Source organism: Gossypium hirsutum, chromosome A05 (genome assembly GCF_007990345.1).
Source record: "Gossypium hirsutum isolate 1008001.06 chromosome A05, Gossypium_hirsutum_v2.1, whole genome shotgun sequence".
In the NCBI taxonomy this organism is placed as follows: Eukaryota; Viridiplantae; Streptophyta; class Magnoliopsida; order Malvales; family Malvaceae; genus Gossypium; species Gossypium hirsutum.
In genome coordinates, this window is record NC_053428.1 from 109,701,894 (window position 1) to 109,715,901 (window position 14,008).

Genomic DNA, 14,008 nt, shown 5'->3' on the forward strand with positions numbered 1-14,008 from the left:
CCCAAAAATAGAGAGACTTTTATTCTCTAAGAATTAAATATATTTTCCGGAATAATGATTCTGCCGGTTTCTATTTGAGTAGAAAATTTTTATTTTCACACCAAAGAAAAAAAACTATTTCTAATTCTGTATTTGATTCAAATCATTCGAGCCCAAACTCGAAGCAGTTTGTCGTACGAGAATAGCGGAGAAAATCGTTTGGTTGAATATCAGGAACGACAGTGATCCATCTATCCAAAAACACTTGTAGAAATTCAGTCTATAGTTTATTGCTATAAACATAAAAAAAAATTAGATCAATTTTCAATTTTTTTATTTTTTACTGTACAAAAAAATCATTTTCGAACCAGATTTTTTTTCAACATTCTTAACTCTATTTTACAAAAATAAACTTCTTGCAAGTTTTGAATGTAGGTTGCAACAAATGTCTATCAACAATGGGGCAACAATGAAGTCAATAGTCTTGTTAACTTTTGATTTAAAAGAAACCTTTGTACGTAACGAGAAAATATATATCAAATCTATTGTTTTGCTATTGTTGCACAAATAAAAATTTAATGATTATGTTTATATTGAGATTAATTACATTATGCAAAAAGTATGAATTTTTTATTTAATGAAAATCAAATATTAATTTATTATGAGCATGATATTTTAAAATTCATGATTATGATTAGCTTAGAATTATAATCATATGCTAAATTAGTTTCATGAAATAACAAATAAAATTATCTTTCATTGTCCATGGAATCATATTGGTTTTATGAATCAAAAGGTTTGACTACTTTGCAAAATTTATCTAAAAATGGTCTTGATTAGAAATTGAATAAGTATAGTTTTTCCGAAGAATAGAGAAAAGTATTAGCTTATTTAATAGGATCACTATTATGGTATGAACGAAAGTTTTAGTGAAAATGTGTAATATGATAATCAATCGAGAATACATTATGTATGTTTATGATAGTACACATGATTTTACTACAACTTTGATATCGATATATACTCACACGGCTCTATAAAGTTTTGAGATATAGTAAAATTTGAAATTTATGTTAGAAGCCGTGAATCAAAGAGTGTGTAAATAGCAATATGAATGTTATCTAACCCATTAGGTGATGAACATGGTTTTGACCATGGTAACAGAATGACTAATAATGTCTATGATAAAAGAGTGTGTATATATGTGTGATGTTATAGTCACTTAATTGGAGAATTAGTGGCTCATTAATTTGACTATGTTCTAAATATATTCATGGCTTGTATGTTTAGTTTTGTGAATTTTCAAGATATAAATATGTATTAAGTTTCATAATGTGGTATAGAAAATGAACATAATTATGATGGAAATTTAGAAATTTAGAAATGAGATTTGAGTCACCCATAATGAAAACTTGACTCAATTTTTTGTATGTATGACATCATGTCTTGAATTCTATATAATAGTATATTATCGATATAAGATTACTAACATTAGGTTAAAGTGCTAGGCATCTGTATATAGGAGAAGGATGAGTATTATACTTTTAATAAACCTATAACATAATTATGTTAAGGGTGTAATAACCACGAAAACATTCTTAATAGGATTCACCAGTAGAAGTGTGATTGTTTCTAAGAATTAAAGGGTTTGGCTCTAACAAAACTTACGAAAAAATAGATACAAATGTATGACAATAATAGTGTCTCGTGATACTGTGTATTGTATGGTGTTGAAATCATTGTTTAAAATTGAATAAATTCTCTGGGAATTAATATTTCAAAAACGTGGTTGCATTGTGGAATATTTTAATTAATATATACGATGCAGGATTACTAAAATTGCATTACATTACATTACATTACATTACAAGCCGTGTTACATCAGAAAGGAGGATCGGTGGATATGGCGAGGGTGGGATCCTGGAAGCCAGCAGAAACATCAAACCCTGACATGAAGTCATCCCCAAAGAGCACAGCACCAGCAGCCAGTGCTCCAGCCCCAACTCCCATCGCAAAACCAGGTCTTGGCCCTACTCCAGCTCCCACAGACGATGGCATGTTCATGTAAGTCTCTGTTCTCGGAAGGAATGTGGGAATGTAACCAACATGAGAGGGAGGGGGTGGAGGTGGAGGAGTGGCACTCCTAGGTGGACGATAGCCGGGTCCAGAAGCTGATGGTTCACCTAGAGATGGGTTGTAATTGCTTGTAGGATATGGCACTGGATGTTTATATGGGAATGGGATGTTCACCTGAGACTGATTGTGAGGCCCTGTTGCCTCTGCTGGATAGCCACCTTCAGTGGATAAAGGAATATCAGTTCTATGGTCCATGAGAACAAGTCCTCCATCATTACCTGCAAAACCAGTTCTACCTTTGATCCAAACTGTAATGAAAATTGGAGAATGTGTAGAGCGAACTCCCTCTGAATTAGCAAGAACTAAGCTTCATATCAATTATCAAGTGCAAAAGAAAAGAAGAAAGGAATTAAATACCTGGGAGGGAAGCAGGATTTTCCCTCTCCTCCGAGATACGAATAGAGATGTCAACAAATCCTTGAGGCTTGTTGGAATTTCTTTTGCGCAACTGGTAGCTCCCTACTTCTTCACTGGAAGAGGTGGAATTGTTGTTATATTTGGCCAGAAACTCTTTCAAGGCAACACTGGCAGTCCCTTGAAGCTTTTCCCTAAGAAATATAGGCTCTCTACTGTATACTTCAACATGCAGCACCATGTCCTGAATATTTGACTCATCCACCAGAGCTGCAAACTTGGTTTTCCATACCGGATTTGAGCTCCCCGAAGCATCAATCTTGGTGCAGTATTTGTTGTCGGGATCGATCCACCCAACTGTAAACCACTGTAGCTTCCAAAACGACGACGAACGCCGGAGACCTCGAGCTGATATTATACAAACTTCGATCCAGATTTTCCCCATACCAAAAATGTGAAGAAAGATTGAAACAAGGTTCTTTTTGATTAAGAGGAAAATTGAAAAGGAGAGCTACTTAACTTTTTTGAGAAGAAAATACTTATTCCAAAGCTCTATTTAGAGGGTGAACTCTTTGTCAAACTTTTCCTACGTGGGAGTGCCTTACAGATTGGCTAGGAATAGGAATCTAGATAAGAGTGCAACTTTTTTGGCCTGTTGAATACAGGTAAAAGTTAACCCCCCCCCCCAAAAAAAAAAAAAGTGAACCAATTTTTTGGGATTATTATTAAATTCTTCCAATTTGATTTTAGGGGTTTTCATTGATTAAAGCGTTATCGACAGTTAATTTTATATACAAATTTTTTTCTATATCATTTTAGTTTTCTCGTTTTCCCATTTTAATGAAGTTACATAATACAAATAATTAATTATTAGTCATTTTAATTAATATATTAAGAAATAAAAATAAAAATAAAAATAATATATTTTGAATGATTAAAATAAAAAATAACCTAAAAATTAAGTGACAAATAAAAATATAAACATATTAATAATTTAAAGTTTGAATGAGTAAAATAACTTATTAGCATCTAAGTCAAACTGCAGGGGGTTAAAAAGAACAGGAAAGTCAATAATTTGGGCTTAAATCAGATTTGGGTAGCACAGAGAGAAGCTTCACTCTGTGAGCCTCTAAGTCAAAATAGAGCATGCTGTTTACTGGAAGATGCAAATGGGTGTCAAAGTGTAAGGCCAGATGGCTTAAGTCTTAACCATCTGCTTCTGGTAGCAGAAGGCAGATTTCACAACTCCTAAGGATGCAAGCAGTAAGATGTAGCAGGGAAAAATAAAAATTCCTGGTCAAGAAGATAGAACTAATAAGATATTACCAAAGTTAAAAAAACTAATAAGATATTACCAAAGTTAAAAGAGTATGGTGGGGTGTCATAGAATAGCATCATAGTCCCCGCGCCACATTCCACACATAAAAAGGTAGAGCACAGAGCTCTTTAACAAAGCAGCAAGTCCTGTAGTTTCCTTTGGATGGATTTATAACCAAACACACATCCCAAAATAACAAAAATAACCAAGTCTCTTTTATTGCATTATCATGCCATGTAGGCATTGGCAGTTTTGTCCGGACTAGAGAATTATAGCCACCTCCATTGTGCCTGCTGTGCACCCTCCACAGTTTGCTTCTGCCTCCTCTCAGTAGCTGCTGCTGCTGCATTGCTTTCAGGTTGAAACCTCTGATACTCCAATGGCTTCTCTGATGCTCTCATCAAATTCTTGTCTCCTAGACTTCCAAACCAGTTCTCATCTGGAGGAACGTTACATAGTGAATCCAAGCCTCCTTTTTGCTGTAGTAAGGATGCCAACTCAGCTGATATAGTTTCATCTTGAAAGCAGTAATCACTCACGGGTTGAACTCCCATCTCCGCTGGCTTGAACAAATCTGAAACTACCCCAACCTGCTCTACGTTGCTTCTGTAGCTAGAGCCTTGTCCATCAGCTATGACTTCTTTCTCATACATTCTTTTACCAGCATAATGAGAACCCATTCCGCTCATGTAGTCCATGGTCGGAGTACCATTCAACCCTGTCATGACTTGAGAAGGTGAACCCATTCCGCTCATGTAGTCCATGGTCTGAGTACCATTGAACCCTGTCATGACTTGAGAAGGTGAACCCATTCCGCTCATGTAGTCCATGGTCTGAGTACCATCGAACCCTGTCATGACTTGAGAAGGTGAACGCCATGAAGATGAGGAAGCATCAATCTTACTTTTAACCATAGGCTCTTGCATCCACCACGAAGAACCATGACCAGCTTTTCGTACAGTATTATCCACATTGATTGGGTTTACCGTCATGGCTTTCCCGTCTAATTCCTTTTGTTTGCCCTTTGTATTCCACAATGCGATCAAATCAAGTTCCCCATTCCCTGAATCATAACTGGGTAAAGAAGAATCCAAGTGAACCCCAGTGCTTTGATTAACAGCATAATCCTTGAAAGCAACTCCGCTATCTAAACCCATTCTCATGGGTTGAAACATCTTTTCTTGGAAGTCCATTTCATTTCCAAGTTTTCCTTTACCTTTATTTAAAACATCATTCATGGCCGCATTATTAACTGTAGACACCTTTCCTCCATTCCAAAAGCTGGATGGACCATCCATTGTTGCACCTGCGAATGTTTGGTACCCAGCAGAATTCCCACGGAGATGTAAAGATGGAGCAAAATCCCTACTCGCATATGGAGTCATGTTCCCTTGGAAGTCACCAAGGCTTTCCACTCCGCGACCAGTTTGACTAATTCCTCCAGTTAAAGCATTATTCATGATCACTGATGCCTGTCCTCCATTTGAGAATCCAGTGTGAATGTTCATTTTGTCACCTGAATTGTTTTGGTATCCGGGTGTGCTTGAAGGGACTTTAAAAGATGGAGCAACCTTTATATTTGATGCAAAGGCTGCATTAGGAATTTGCATATTTTGGGTCCCCAGCTGATGATTTGTTGTCATATTCCAAACTCTCATAGCTTCGGAAATGTAACCGTCTATCTTCTTATTGGCAACCTTTTGAACTATTGGACCCATATCTTTAGTAAACCGCTTTAAGCTGTCTATATATCCAAGATCTGCCTGCTTATTCTGAATGGCCAGGAAGGACAAGTAATCAGTAAATAATAGAAGATTACAAGGGGAATGCTATTCTCATAAGGCTGTTGATTGAAAACACTTAATTTCATTCTTGTAAATTTCTGAAATATATTTACACCATTCCATAGATTGTTTATTTAACTAGATTGAAAGAAATGATACTCACCAGCATAAGATGCTTCGGGGCATTATAAACAGCTGAAACTAATGATCTATTTCCACCTTGGAAAGAATTCCGAGGTCTATAGGTTCGACGCCTGTCCACTTCAACATCATGAGCTCGTTTCTGAGCTCTACACCCTGTTTAAACAAATTTTTTTTTTTGAAAAGCATCAAATTAGTGGCTAAGCGCAAAAGAGCATCTCACATTTGGGAGTCATATGACAACTGTTGTCACACATCATATTACATACTGCTGCGTTGTATGTGCAGATATGCTTATATTTGACTACTCAACATTTATTTGATCAATATAAAAAGAATGAACTAGATAGCCACAGTTGGTTACAAGACCTACCCCTTGCTGCAATGCTAGGACTTGTCTTGTTCAGAGTTCTAGCTCCAGCCTTTGTCCTCCCACTAAGTCCCAACCTTTGTATGGAAGCTTCAGTTTCAAAGCTTTCAGGATCAGTTTTAAGAGCATGAAATAGCCTTGTAGCTAGTTCTTTCAATGCACGTGCCTGGAAAACCAAAATTGATATAGTTCAGGGAACTAAGAAAATTCTGAGAACATCAAAAATTTGTAGCCAAGTTTTAAAGGACAGTGTCACAAAGTTTAGATGATAAGTAAAAGTGTTAGGATCGTCCCAAATAAGCAACGAACAAGTAAAAATAGTAGAAGAAATTGAGAAGATGAACACACAAATTTAACGTGGAAAAACCCCTCAAAAGAGGATAAAAAACCACGGGCAAAGATAATTTTACTATAATGGCAAAAGAATGAAGAGTACAAAAGATGGAGATAAAAACTAAACCCCGAAAACCCGAAAAACAAAGAACCCTCAAACGTAAACACAAAATTCTCTGAATGTGTTATGAGTTCTAATCTAATGGGTGTCTCTTAATTCTAAGATTGTAAAGGAGCCTATTTATAGGCTAAATTAGTAAGTCAAATAAACTATACTAATAAATGCTAAATATATTATACTAATAAATACTAAATCTTCTAGAAAGAAAATATATTTTTGTTTAACTTGACTTGCAAGCAATCTCTTAGAATTTGGGTCACACAATTCTAACAATCTCCACCTTGACACAAATTCTTTCAATGCCATCTTTGCCAAAACCTGCCACGGGCCTATCTTGAACTATGCAGGGAATTAACTGAGTCGAATCTATGCTTAGAAGCTGGAAGACTTCTAGCCTTCGACTTGTGCACTGCCAAATCAAAACTAACCCGGGTCTGATTTTCACGAATACAGTGCCCTAACTTTTCAAAACCTGCATCCAAAAGAGAACCTCTCTTCAACGAAACGATCATACCTTTTTCCCTCCTATGACCAAGTTGTCTCCGCTTCAAATGAGTTAACTTTGACTCCGTAACGGACGAGGGACGTCCGATTTCACCGGTCACTGTAGAACCTTCCAGAATATAAAGACTGCCGGTTCTTTTACCTTTTAACAAAATGAGAGCTCCACGAGATACTTTAATGTCGCTCGACTCGATGTTGATTCTGCATCCTTTCAAGTCTAAAATACTCAAGGAGATGAGATTCTTTCGTAAATCAGGTACATACCTGACATCTGAGAGTGTCCTAATCGTCCCATCGTGTATCCTAATTTTAACAGTACCAATACCGATTATTTTACTAGATGAATCGTTTCCCATGTGCACAACTCCACCTTCAATTGAACTGTATGTGGAGAACCATTCTCTATTGGGACACATGTGGAAAGAACATCCTGAATCTAGGATCCACTCAGACGTAAGCTTGGAGTTATCGCTCGTTGACACTAACAAGAAATCATCACCGCCTTCATCGACCAAATTAGCACCAGCTACATCTTCCTCGTTACTCTCAGCAGCTCTTTTATTTTGCAGTTTATAACAATCTGCTTTGACGTGACCTAACTTTTTGCAATAGCGACACCTTTTGTCTCGTTTCTTTGATGCTACCAAAACGGAAGCTTGTCTATCTGCTTTGCTATTCAAATCAAACTCATTGTCGAGTTTGTCTCTACTCAACAAATGACCCTTCACATCTTCGAACGAGAGTTTGTCTCTGCCATAAATCAGGGTCTCCCTGAAAGACTTGTATGAAGAGGGTAAAGAGCACAATAATAGCATAGCTTGATCTTCATCGTCAATATGAACCTCAACGTTCTTTAAATCATTTAAAAGAGTAATGAATTGACTGATGTGATCTTTAAGAAGCTCACCTTCGTTCATGCGAAACGTAAATAGACGTTGTTTCAACACTAAACGGTTAGCCAGAGACTTAGTCACATAAAGAGTTTCTAACCTTTTCCACAAGGCGAATGAGGTCTTCTCCATCAATACCTCCTGCAATACTGTATTCGCGAGGCACAACTGGATTGCAGACAAGGCCTTTTCATCAAGCTCTTCCCATTCTGTTTGATTTAGATTCTCAGGCTTTTTCCTTGTAACAACCTTTTTCAAGCCATTTTGAACTAGAATTGCCATCATCCGAACTTGCCACAGATTGAAATTTGTCTCACCATCGAACTTCTCAATTTCAAACCTTGTTGCTGCCATCTCTGACCAGGCTGATCTATGAAAGTTAAACTAGCTCTGATACCACTTGTTAGGATCGTCCCGAATAAGCAACGAACAAGTAAAAATAGTAGAAGAAATTGAGAAGATGAACACACAAATTTAACGTGGAAAAACCCTCAAAAGAGGATAAAAAACCACGGGCAAAGATAATTTTACTATAATGGCAAAAGAATGAAGAGTACAAAAGATGGAGATAAAAACTAAACCCCGAAAACCCTGAAAAACAAAGAACCCTCAAACGTAAACACAAAATTCTCTGAATGTGTTATGAGTTCTAATCTAATGGGTGTCTCTTAATTCTAAGATTGTAAAGGAGCCTATTTATAGGCTAAATTAGTAAGTCAAATAAACTATACTAATAAATGCTAAATATATTATACTAATAAATACTAAATCTTCTAGAAAGAAAATATATTTTTGTTTAACTTGACTTGCAAGCAATCTCTTAGAATTTGGGTCACACAATTCTAACAAAAAGTTTGGTTGACTTACCTGTCTGTAGTATATGGTAGTAGAAGCATTGAAAAGCATGGCATTGTTGGGTACCAAAAATATATCACGCTGTGTAAAAGTGTGAAAGGAAGCAATTAATTAAAATGATCCATAGATTTTATATTTGTGGAGTAAATTGTTTGCCAAGGAAGCTGTAAAAGAGATGGTCTGTAACAGCAACCCAAATATGTGGTCAAACAAATAGATTGGGAGCAGACCTTAAACTCTTCCAGTGTTTGATAGCTTCCTTCATTCAGTTTCTTTGCAATCGTGCCAAAATCCATCGGTTCTTTGATGACATCATAATAGAATTCAACCTTTCAGTTAAAAAATAAAGTTAATTCACAGGTTTTGAAAAATTGACTGTCATCAGGCTTGAAAAGGAAGGCAGATGAAAGAGTTACTGAGTACCAACCTCTTCAGGGTCTACTGGCTCCGCAAATATTTTTTGTGTGTCTTTCCTACAATTCAGAAGAAAGAAAGCAAATCTCAAAACAATCACTGGCATGCTTTTTTTAGTTGAAATTATCAGTGCCTGACTAATCGACAAGATAACTACAAACCTCTGCAAAATACCAAGTAATAGTTCGAGCTTGCTTTTTTCAGGTATTGCAGCTCCTGAAGGCACAATAACTGCTTAATGTACCATGAGCAAAAGTATTAAACACATCATTATGATTACACATAAGAAATGACAAAACTCTACTTTCAATTTTAAATTAAAGGGGCAAGGGATATTAGGCAGGGTCATCCATTGTCCTTTCCATGAATATCCTCTCGAAATTGTTGGATTTGGGAGCAAAGAAATGAGTGTTCAGTTTTCATCCAAAATGTCATCTAATTCAATTCACTCATCTGTGATTTGCAGATGATTTGCTCATCTTTTGCAAGGGTAAAGCAGATTCTGTGGTGGGGCTTTGGAGTATTCTTTCTATTTTTTATCAACTTCTTGAGCTTCAATTAAATGCTCAGAAAAACTGAGATTTTTGTTGTAGGTGTGTCACAAGAGGAACTCAACCTAATTCAAAGTTCTATTGGTTTCAAAATTGGGTAGTTGCCAGTGAGATATCTTGGTATTCCTCTAGTTACAATGAGACTTTCAAAGAAGGATTGCTTGCCTTTGTTGGAGAGAACATAGGTTTAAGGTTTAGGGTTTCAGATTTTGAGTTTTGTTGGGAGGATGCAATTGGTTCAATTTGTTATATTTCATATTCAAAATTTTTTGTACATTATCTTCATGTTACCTAAAGCAATTCTTAAAAAGATCAACCAAGTGTGTTCTAGTTTTTTTTTCTTGAAAGGGTAATAAAGACTCAGCTAAAGGGGTAAGGGTGAACTTGGAATGAAGGACCTTGAGAGTCCAACATATAAGAAATATTTTGGCAGAACATGGATCTCTTTGGATTGCTTGGACCAAAGAGTACTTGCTTAAAATTTATTCTTTGAGATAGGTTCCATTGAAAGTAACATCAGTTGGAGTTGGAGAAAAGTTGTAAAACTTAGAGAGGAAGTAGACTATGCTGAGAAATTCTGAGTTAAATGGGAGGAAGATTACTGCTTCTAAAATCTGGGGAGTGACCAAGCCTAAGTTGAGAAGGTTGTATGGCATAGGATTGTTTGGTTTCCTCTACATATTCCAAAACATTCTTTCATCACTTAGATGGTAATTCTAGATAGACTTCCAACCAAGGAGAGATTGATACAGAGGGGAATGAGTATTGATGGTCATTGCTTGTTTTGTTATTATGAAATTGAAATTAGGGATCATATTTTGCAGAATGTGTGTTAGAGTGTGGGGTTAACATGAACTTATGAGAAATTAATAAAGACTTCAAGGCGTGTATCAATGCCACATTTTTTAAGGTTCTATTCGTCCCTACCTATATTAGAAGCATTAAAGAAGTGGTTCACTTAAGGCTTAAAGGCAAGAATATTAATAGAACAAGCTATATCAATGATTAATAGAACAAGCTATATAAATGATTTTTTTTGTGCTTAGCTTGTAACATTTTGGAATAGGTGATTCTTTTTATCATGTATAGATATATATAGTTTGTATTGTTTGTTTATAGCTTTTGATGTTTCCTTGGATGAATATAAAGCTTATAAAACAGACAAATTTTAAATTAAAGTATGAGCTAACCAGCATTTACAACTCCATCTTCATCATTCCCTGTGTCGGTCTGCAGTTGAATCAAATAAGATTTAACATAATATGAAAATAGAAAATGGATTAATGTATCCATCTCAAACAAACATAGAAATAAATGTATCGGTAAACTAGTGTTATCAACTTTCATATATTTTTACAAGAAAATTGTTTTAGACTCTAGCTCTTTATCCAATTTTAGCATATTTTGTTAAAAGATATGACACATTAACACCTTTTATCCCTAAAAAAGGCTTTAGGGCACATGTACCAAGAGGATTACACTTTTGACGGTCTAATTAAGATAAACAAATAATCAATAGAAACTAAAAAGATTCTAACGAGATGTTGATATAAAATGAAAATATATTAGTTTCATTATAATGTGATTTGTTAAATATAACAATATTTCTTTAAATATAACAATATATTAGTTTCGAGATCTTTGTGATACAGGTCTTGACTAAAACATTCACATTATATTCAATTTATCGTATGCAATAGTAGCAATTAGCATAAAATGACACTCCAATCAATTTTAGAGATCAATAGCATCATAGCCATGGAATGATGAGGCTACCGATAGAATCACTTATAGGAACCTACGATAGTATCTTAAATTACTAGAAGCAATTAGAACCAACTTACACATCAATCCAGTTGTGTCACAAAAGAATAAATCTATGATTTAAATCACTTCTTGAGCAATGCAAGGGAAGATAACTTAGTTCTATTTATTGGCATTCTAAAAAGATAGGTTTCATAGGCTTATTCAATTTGTCACATTCGTTACAGTGTGCCTCATTGCTCTTAAAACTTTCCTAATTGCTAGTTAATACCTCTTTATATTATCTATAACACACTAGGGATACTTTATTACCCTATTTCTTAGCAAAAATACATTTGTTGAGCCAACTCCAAATACTTCCCCTTTATGTATCAACTCAAAAACTTTCACACCAACCTTACTTCCCATCACTCTCCATTACTTTTTATCACAATATACACCTTCACCTTTAAAAAGTTTTGTTTATACATTCTTAGACATTACTCTGCATCGTGTTCTTAAAATGTGTTGCACTATTTTAACGATCACTATTCTACATCATGCCATATGATTGGAAAGCATTCGACATTTCTCAAATCTTCAAAGCAAAATAGGCATGAAAATTTTAAGAAGTTTAATTCTATCATTGAGAGAATAAAAGAATGAGATAAAATGAAGGCAAAGCATTTGAAATGGATAAGCTACAAATGGTACCTTCTGAACTTTATATTCAACTGAATTAACAACAACATCTTGGACAGTTCTGACCTTAACCTTTTTCCTTCCGCGCTTTTGTTTCAAAATATTTTGCCCCTTATCCAGTTCTTCCTCGTCTGTCACTTCACATATCGCTTTGCCCTTATTTTGGCTCCTCTCTTGTGCTTTCCGTGCATCCAGTTCAATTATTCGTGGACTCCTTCTATATTCCCCACTTAACATAATGTATTATTCTCTTGCGTTGTCACAATAAATACCATAAGATGCACTTTTGTACCTTTATGTACAAAAATGCACTAGTTTTCTTCCCCTTCGTTTCTATGTGCCTGTTTCAAAAGTGAATTCATAAATGTCAAGGTAGGAAATACAAAATGCTGAGACTGGAAAGTATCATGTCAAATTTCAAATTGAACAAGAAGAAAATAGCATAATTAGTTTTACTTGTAGAAAATAGTTATCATTTAATAGCATCTTATTTAGGAAAAGATTAAGACTAGATTGTGATGTATACGAGAATTATTTTTATCTATATCAAATAGGTTGCATGCAAGTGCATTAGAAAACTTGTTTGTGGTATAATACTTCAGCAACACTTCTATTTTAAAAATTAATAAATATGCGAGATTAAATAATTTAGTAGATAATAGTAATAGTACAACAACTGTTCACATTTTATCAAACTAAAATTTCAAAAAGGAAAACCAATAAGAGCATTAGGGGAAAATGAAAAATAGAGAATTCTAGACAAATATTTTTCATATGAGTTTTCTTCCATTCCATGCTTCTTTCTTTCCTTTGGTATGTCAACCTCCTCTTTGGGCATCAATAAACAGTATTATATCAAATGCCTACAGTGCCTAAAAAAGAATACTGCTTGAAAAGTCTTAAATCAAGCTACTTTAAATAAAAATTTTAGCCCCAAAGTAGTAAAAGTTTGAGTATTATCATATAACCATTAGAAACAAATTAGATCCATTTTCAAATAAGATAGGAGACAATTCAACATTTTTTATGATATATCACAAATGACAACAATTTTTTACTACAAAAATAACTACCTTCTTCTTGATGATAGATTCAAACTTTTTCCTTCTTAAGATTAAACTTTAAAATTATTCAAAATCTGACATAAGTGAAATTGATCTCCTAAAGAAGATAACCAACAGTATCTTAGAAACATAATCTAATTTAATAATGTAGATGGCGCATGCATATAAACAGAAACATGATTTTGAAAACTCTTTTGGTTTAGATTTAAAATGGTAAAACGATTACAACACTAAAAAGATACTTGGGAGAATGCACTTTAGTTTATCTGATATTCTAGCAAGTAATTTCTAGACATAAATCCAAGAAGAAGAGAATTACCATCTCTACCTCTTTCGAGCAAACCAGAGATGAAAGAATCTGCAAGATTTCTTTTTTGATAAATTTTGTCAAGGCCTATATTTTCTTCACTATTGTGTGAAGTTTTTATGAGGAGAAGACGACCGTTTTGTAAGGCATTTAATTAATTACCCATTTAAGGTAATCTAGGTGGATTCGCCAGAAAATGAATACACAATAACCATAAAAGGCTATCGCTGCATGGAGAGTTAGAATTGACAAATGTATGCTGAGCAAATATATTCTCTATTTTAATGACGCTTTGATTATGCCAATAAAGACAAAAAAGAAAAAGTTTCCTTTCAACTCAATTTCAACTTGAAAAATAAGGAAAATAAGAATGTCTTCATTTGAATAGCATCTAGATGTTCTAACAATTCATGATTTGTTTCAAAATAATAATTTAGACAAG

The 14,008-nt window shown here is 34.6% G+C and overlaps 2 protein-coding genes across 5 annotated transcripts; both read right to left on the reverse strand.

The window, feature by feature from the left end:
* Positions 1–1,674: 1,674 nt before the first annotated feature.
* Positions 1,675–3,149, reverse strand: LOC107962203 (uncharacterized). The gene is made up of 2 exons (XM_016898508.2): positions 2,473–3,149; positions 1,675–2,333 (listed from the first exon to the last, which is right to left on the reverse strand). Exons 1-2 carry the CDS (start codon positions 2,912–2,914, stop codon positions 1,861–1,863), a joined length of 915 nt encoding a protein of 304 aa, XP_016753997.2. The 5' UTR covers positions 2,915–3,149; the 3' UTR covers positions 1,675–1,860.
* Positions 3,150–3,800: 651 nt separating this feature from the next.
* LOC107962202 (uncharacterized) lies at positions 3,801–13,715 on the reverse strand. Of its 4 annotated transcripts, none has more exons than XM_041114563.1 (10): positions 13,579–13,715; positions 12,262–12,536; positions 10,941–10,980; positions 9,361–9,415; positions 9,213–9,258; positions 9,016–9,114; positions 8,798–8,866; positions 6,086–6,248; positions 5,735–5,868; positions 3,801–5,559 (listed from the first exon to the last, which is right to left on the reverse strand). In XM_041114563.1, exons 2-10 carry the CDS (start codon positions 12,430–12,432, stop codon positions 4,057–4,059), a joined length of 2,280 nt encoding a protein of 759 aa, XP_040970497.1. In that variant the 5' UTR covers positions 12,433–12,536; positions 13,579–13,715; the 3' UTR covers positions 3,801–4,056. The 4 variants fall into 4 exon arrangements, with proteins under 4 accessions (XP_040970497.1, XP_016753996.2, XP_040970496.1 ...); XM_016898507.2 differs by having other exon boundaries at positions 9,361–9,430; XM_041114562.1 differs by having other exon boundaries at positions 12,208–12,536.
* Positions 13,716–14,008: the final 293 nt, after the last annotated feature.

Coding starts and splice junctions, on each gene's coding strand:
- LOC107962202 (XM_016898506.2), bottom strand. CDS start 12,432: ATGTTAAGTGGGGAATATAGAAGGAGTCCACGAATAATTGAACTGGAT. Junction 9,431..10,940: donor AGATGGAGTTGTAAATGCTG/GTTAGCTCATAC, acceptor TACATTAAGCAG/TTATTGTGCCTTCAGGAGCT. Junction 6,249..8,797: donor CTACCATATACTACAGACAG/GTAAGTCAACCA, acceptor TTGGTTTTCCAG/GCACGTGCATTGAAAGAACT.
- LOC107962203 (XM_016898508.2), bottom strand. CDS start 2,914: ATGGGGAAAATCTGGATCGAAGTTTGTATAATATCAGCTCGAGGTCTC. Junction 2,334..2,472: donor AAATCCTGCTTCCCTCCCAG/GTATTTAATTCC, acceptor CTGGTTTTGCAG/GTAATGATGGAGGACTTGTT.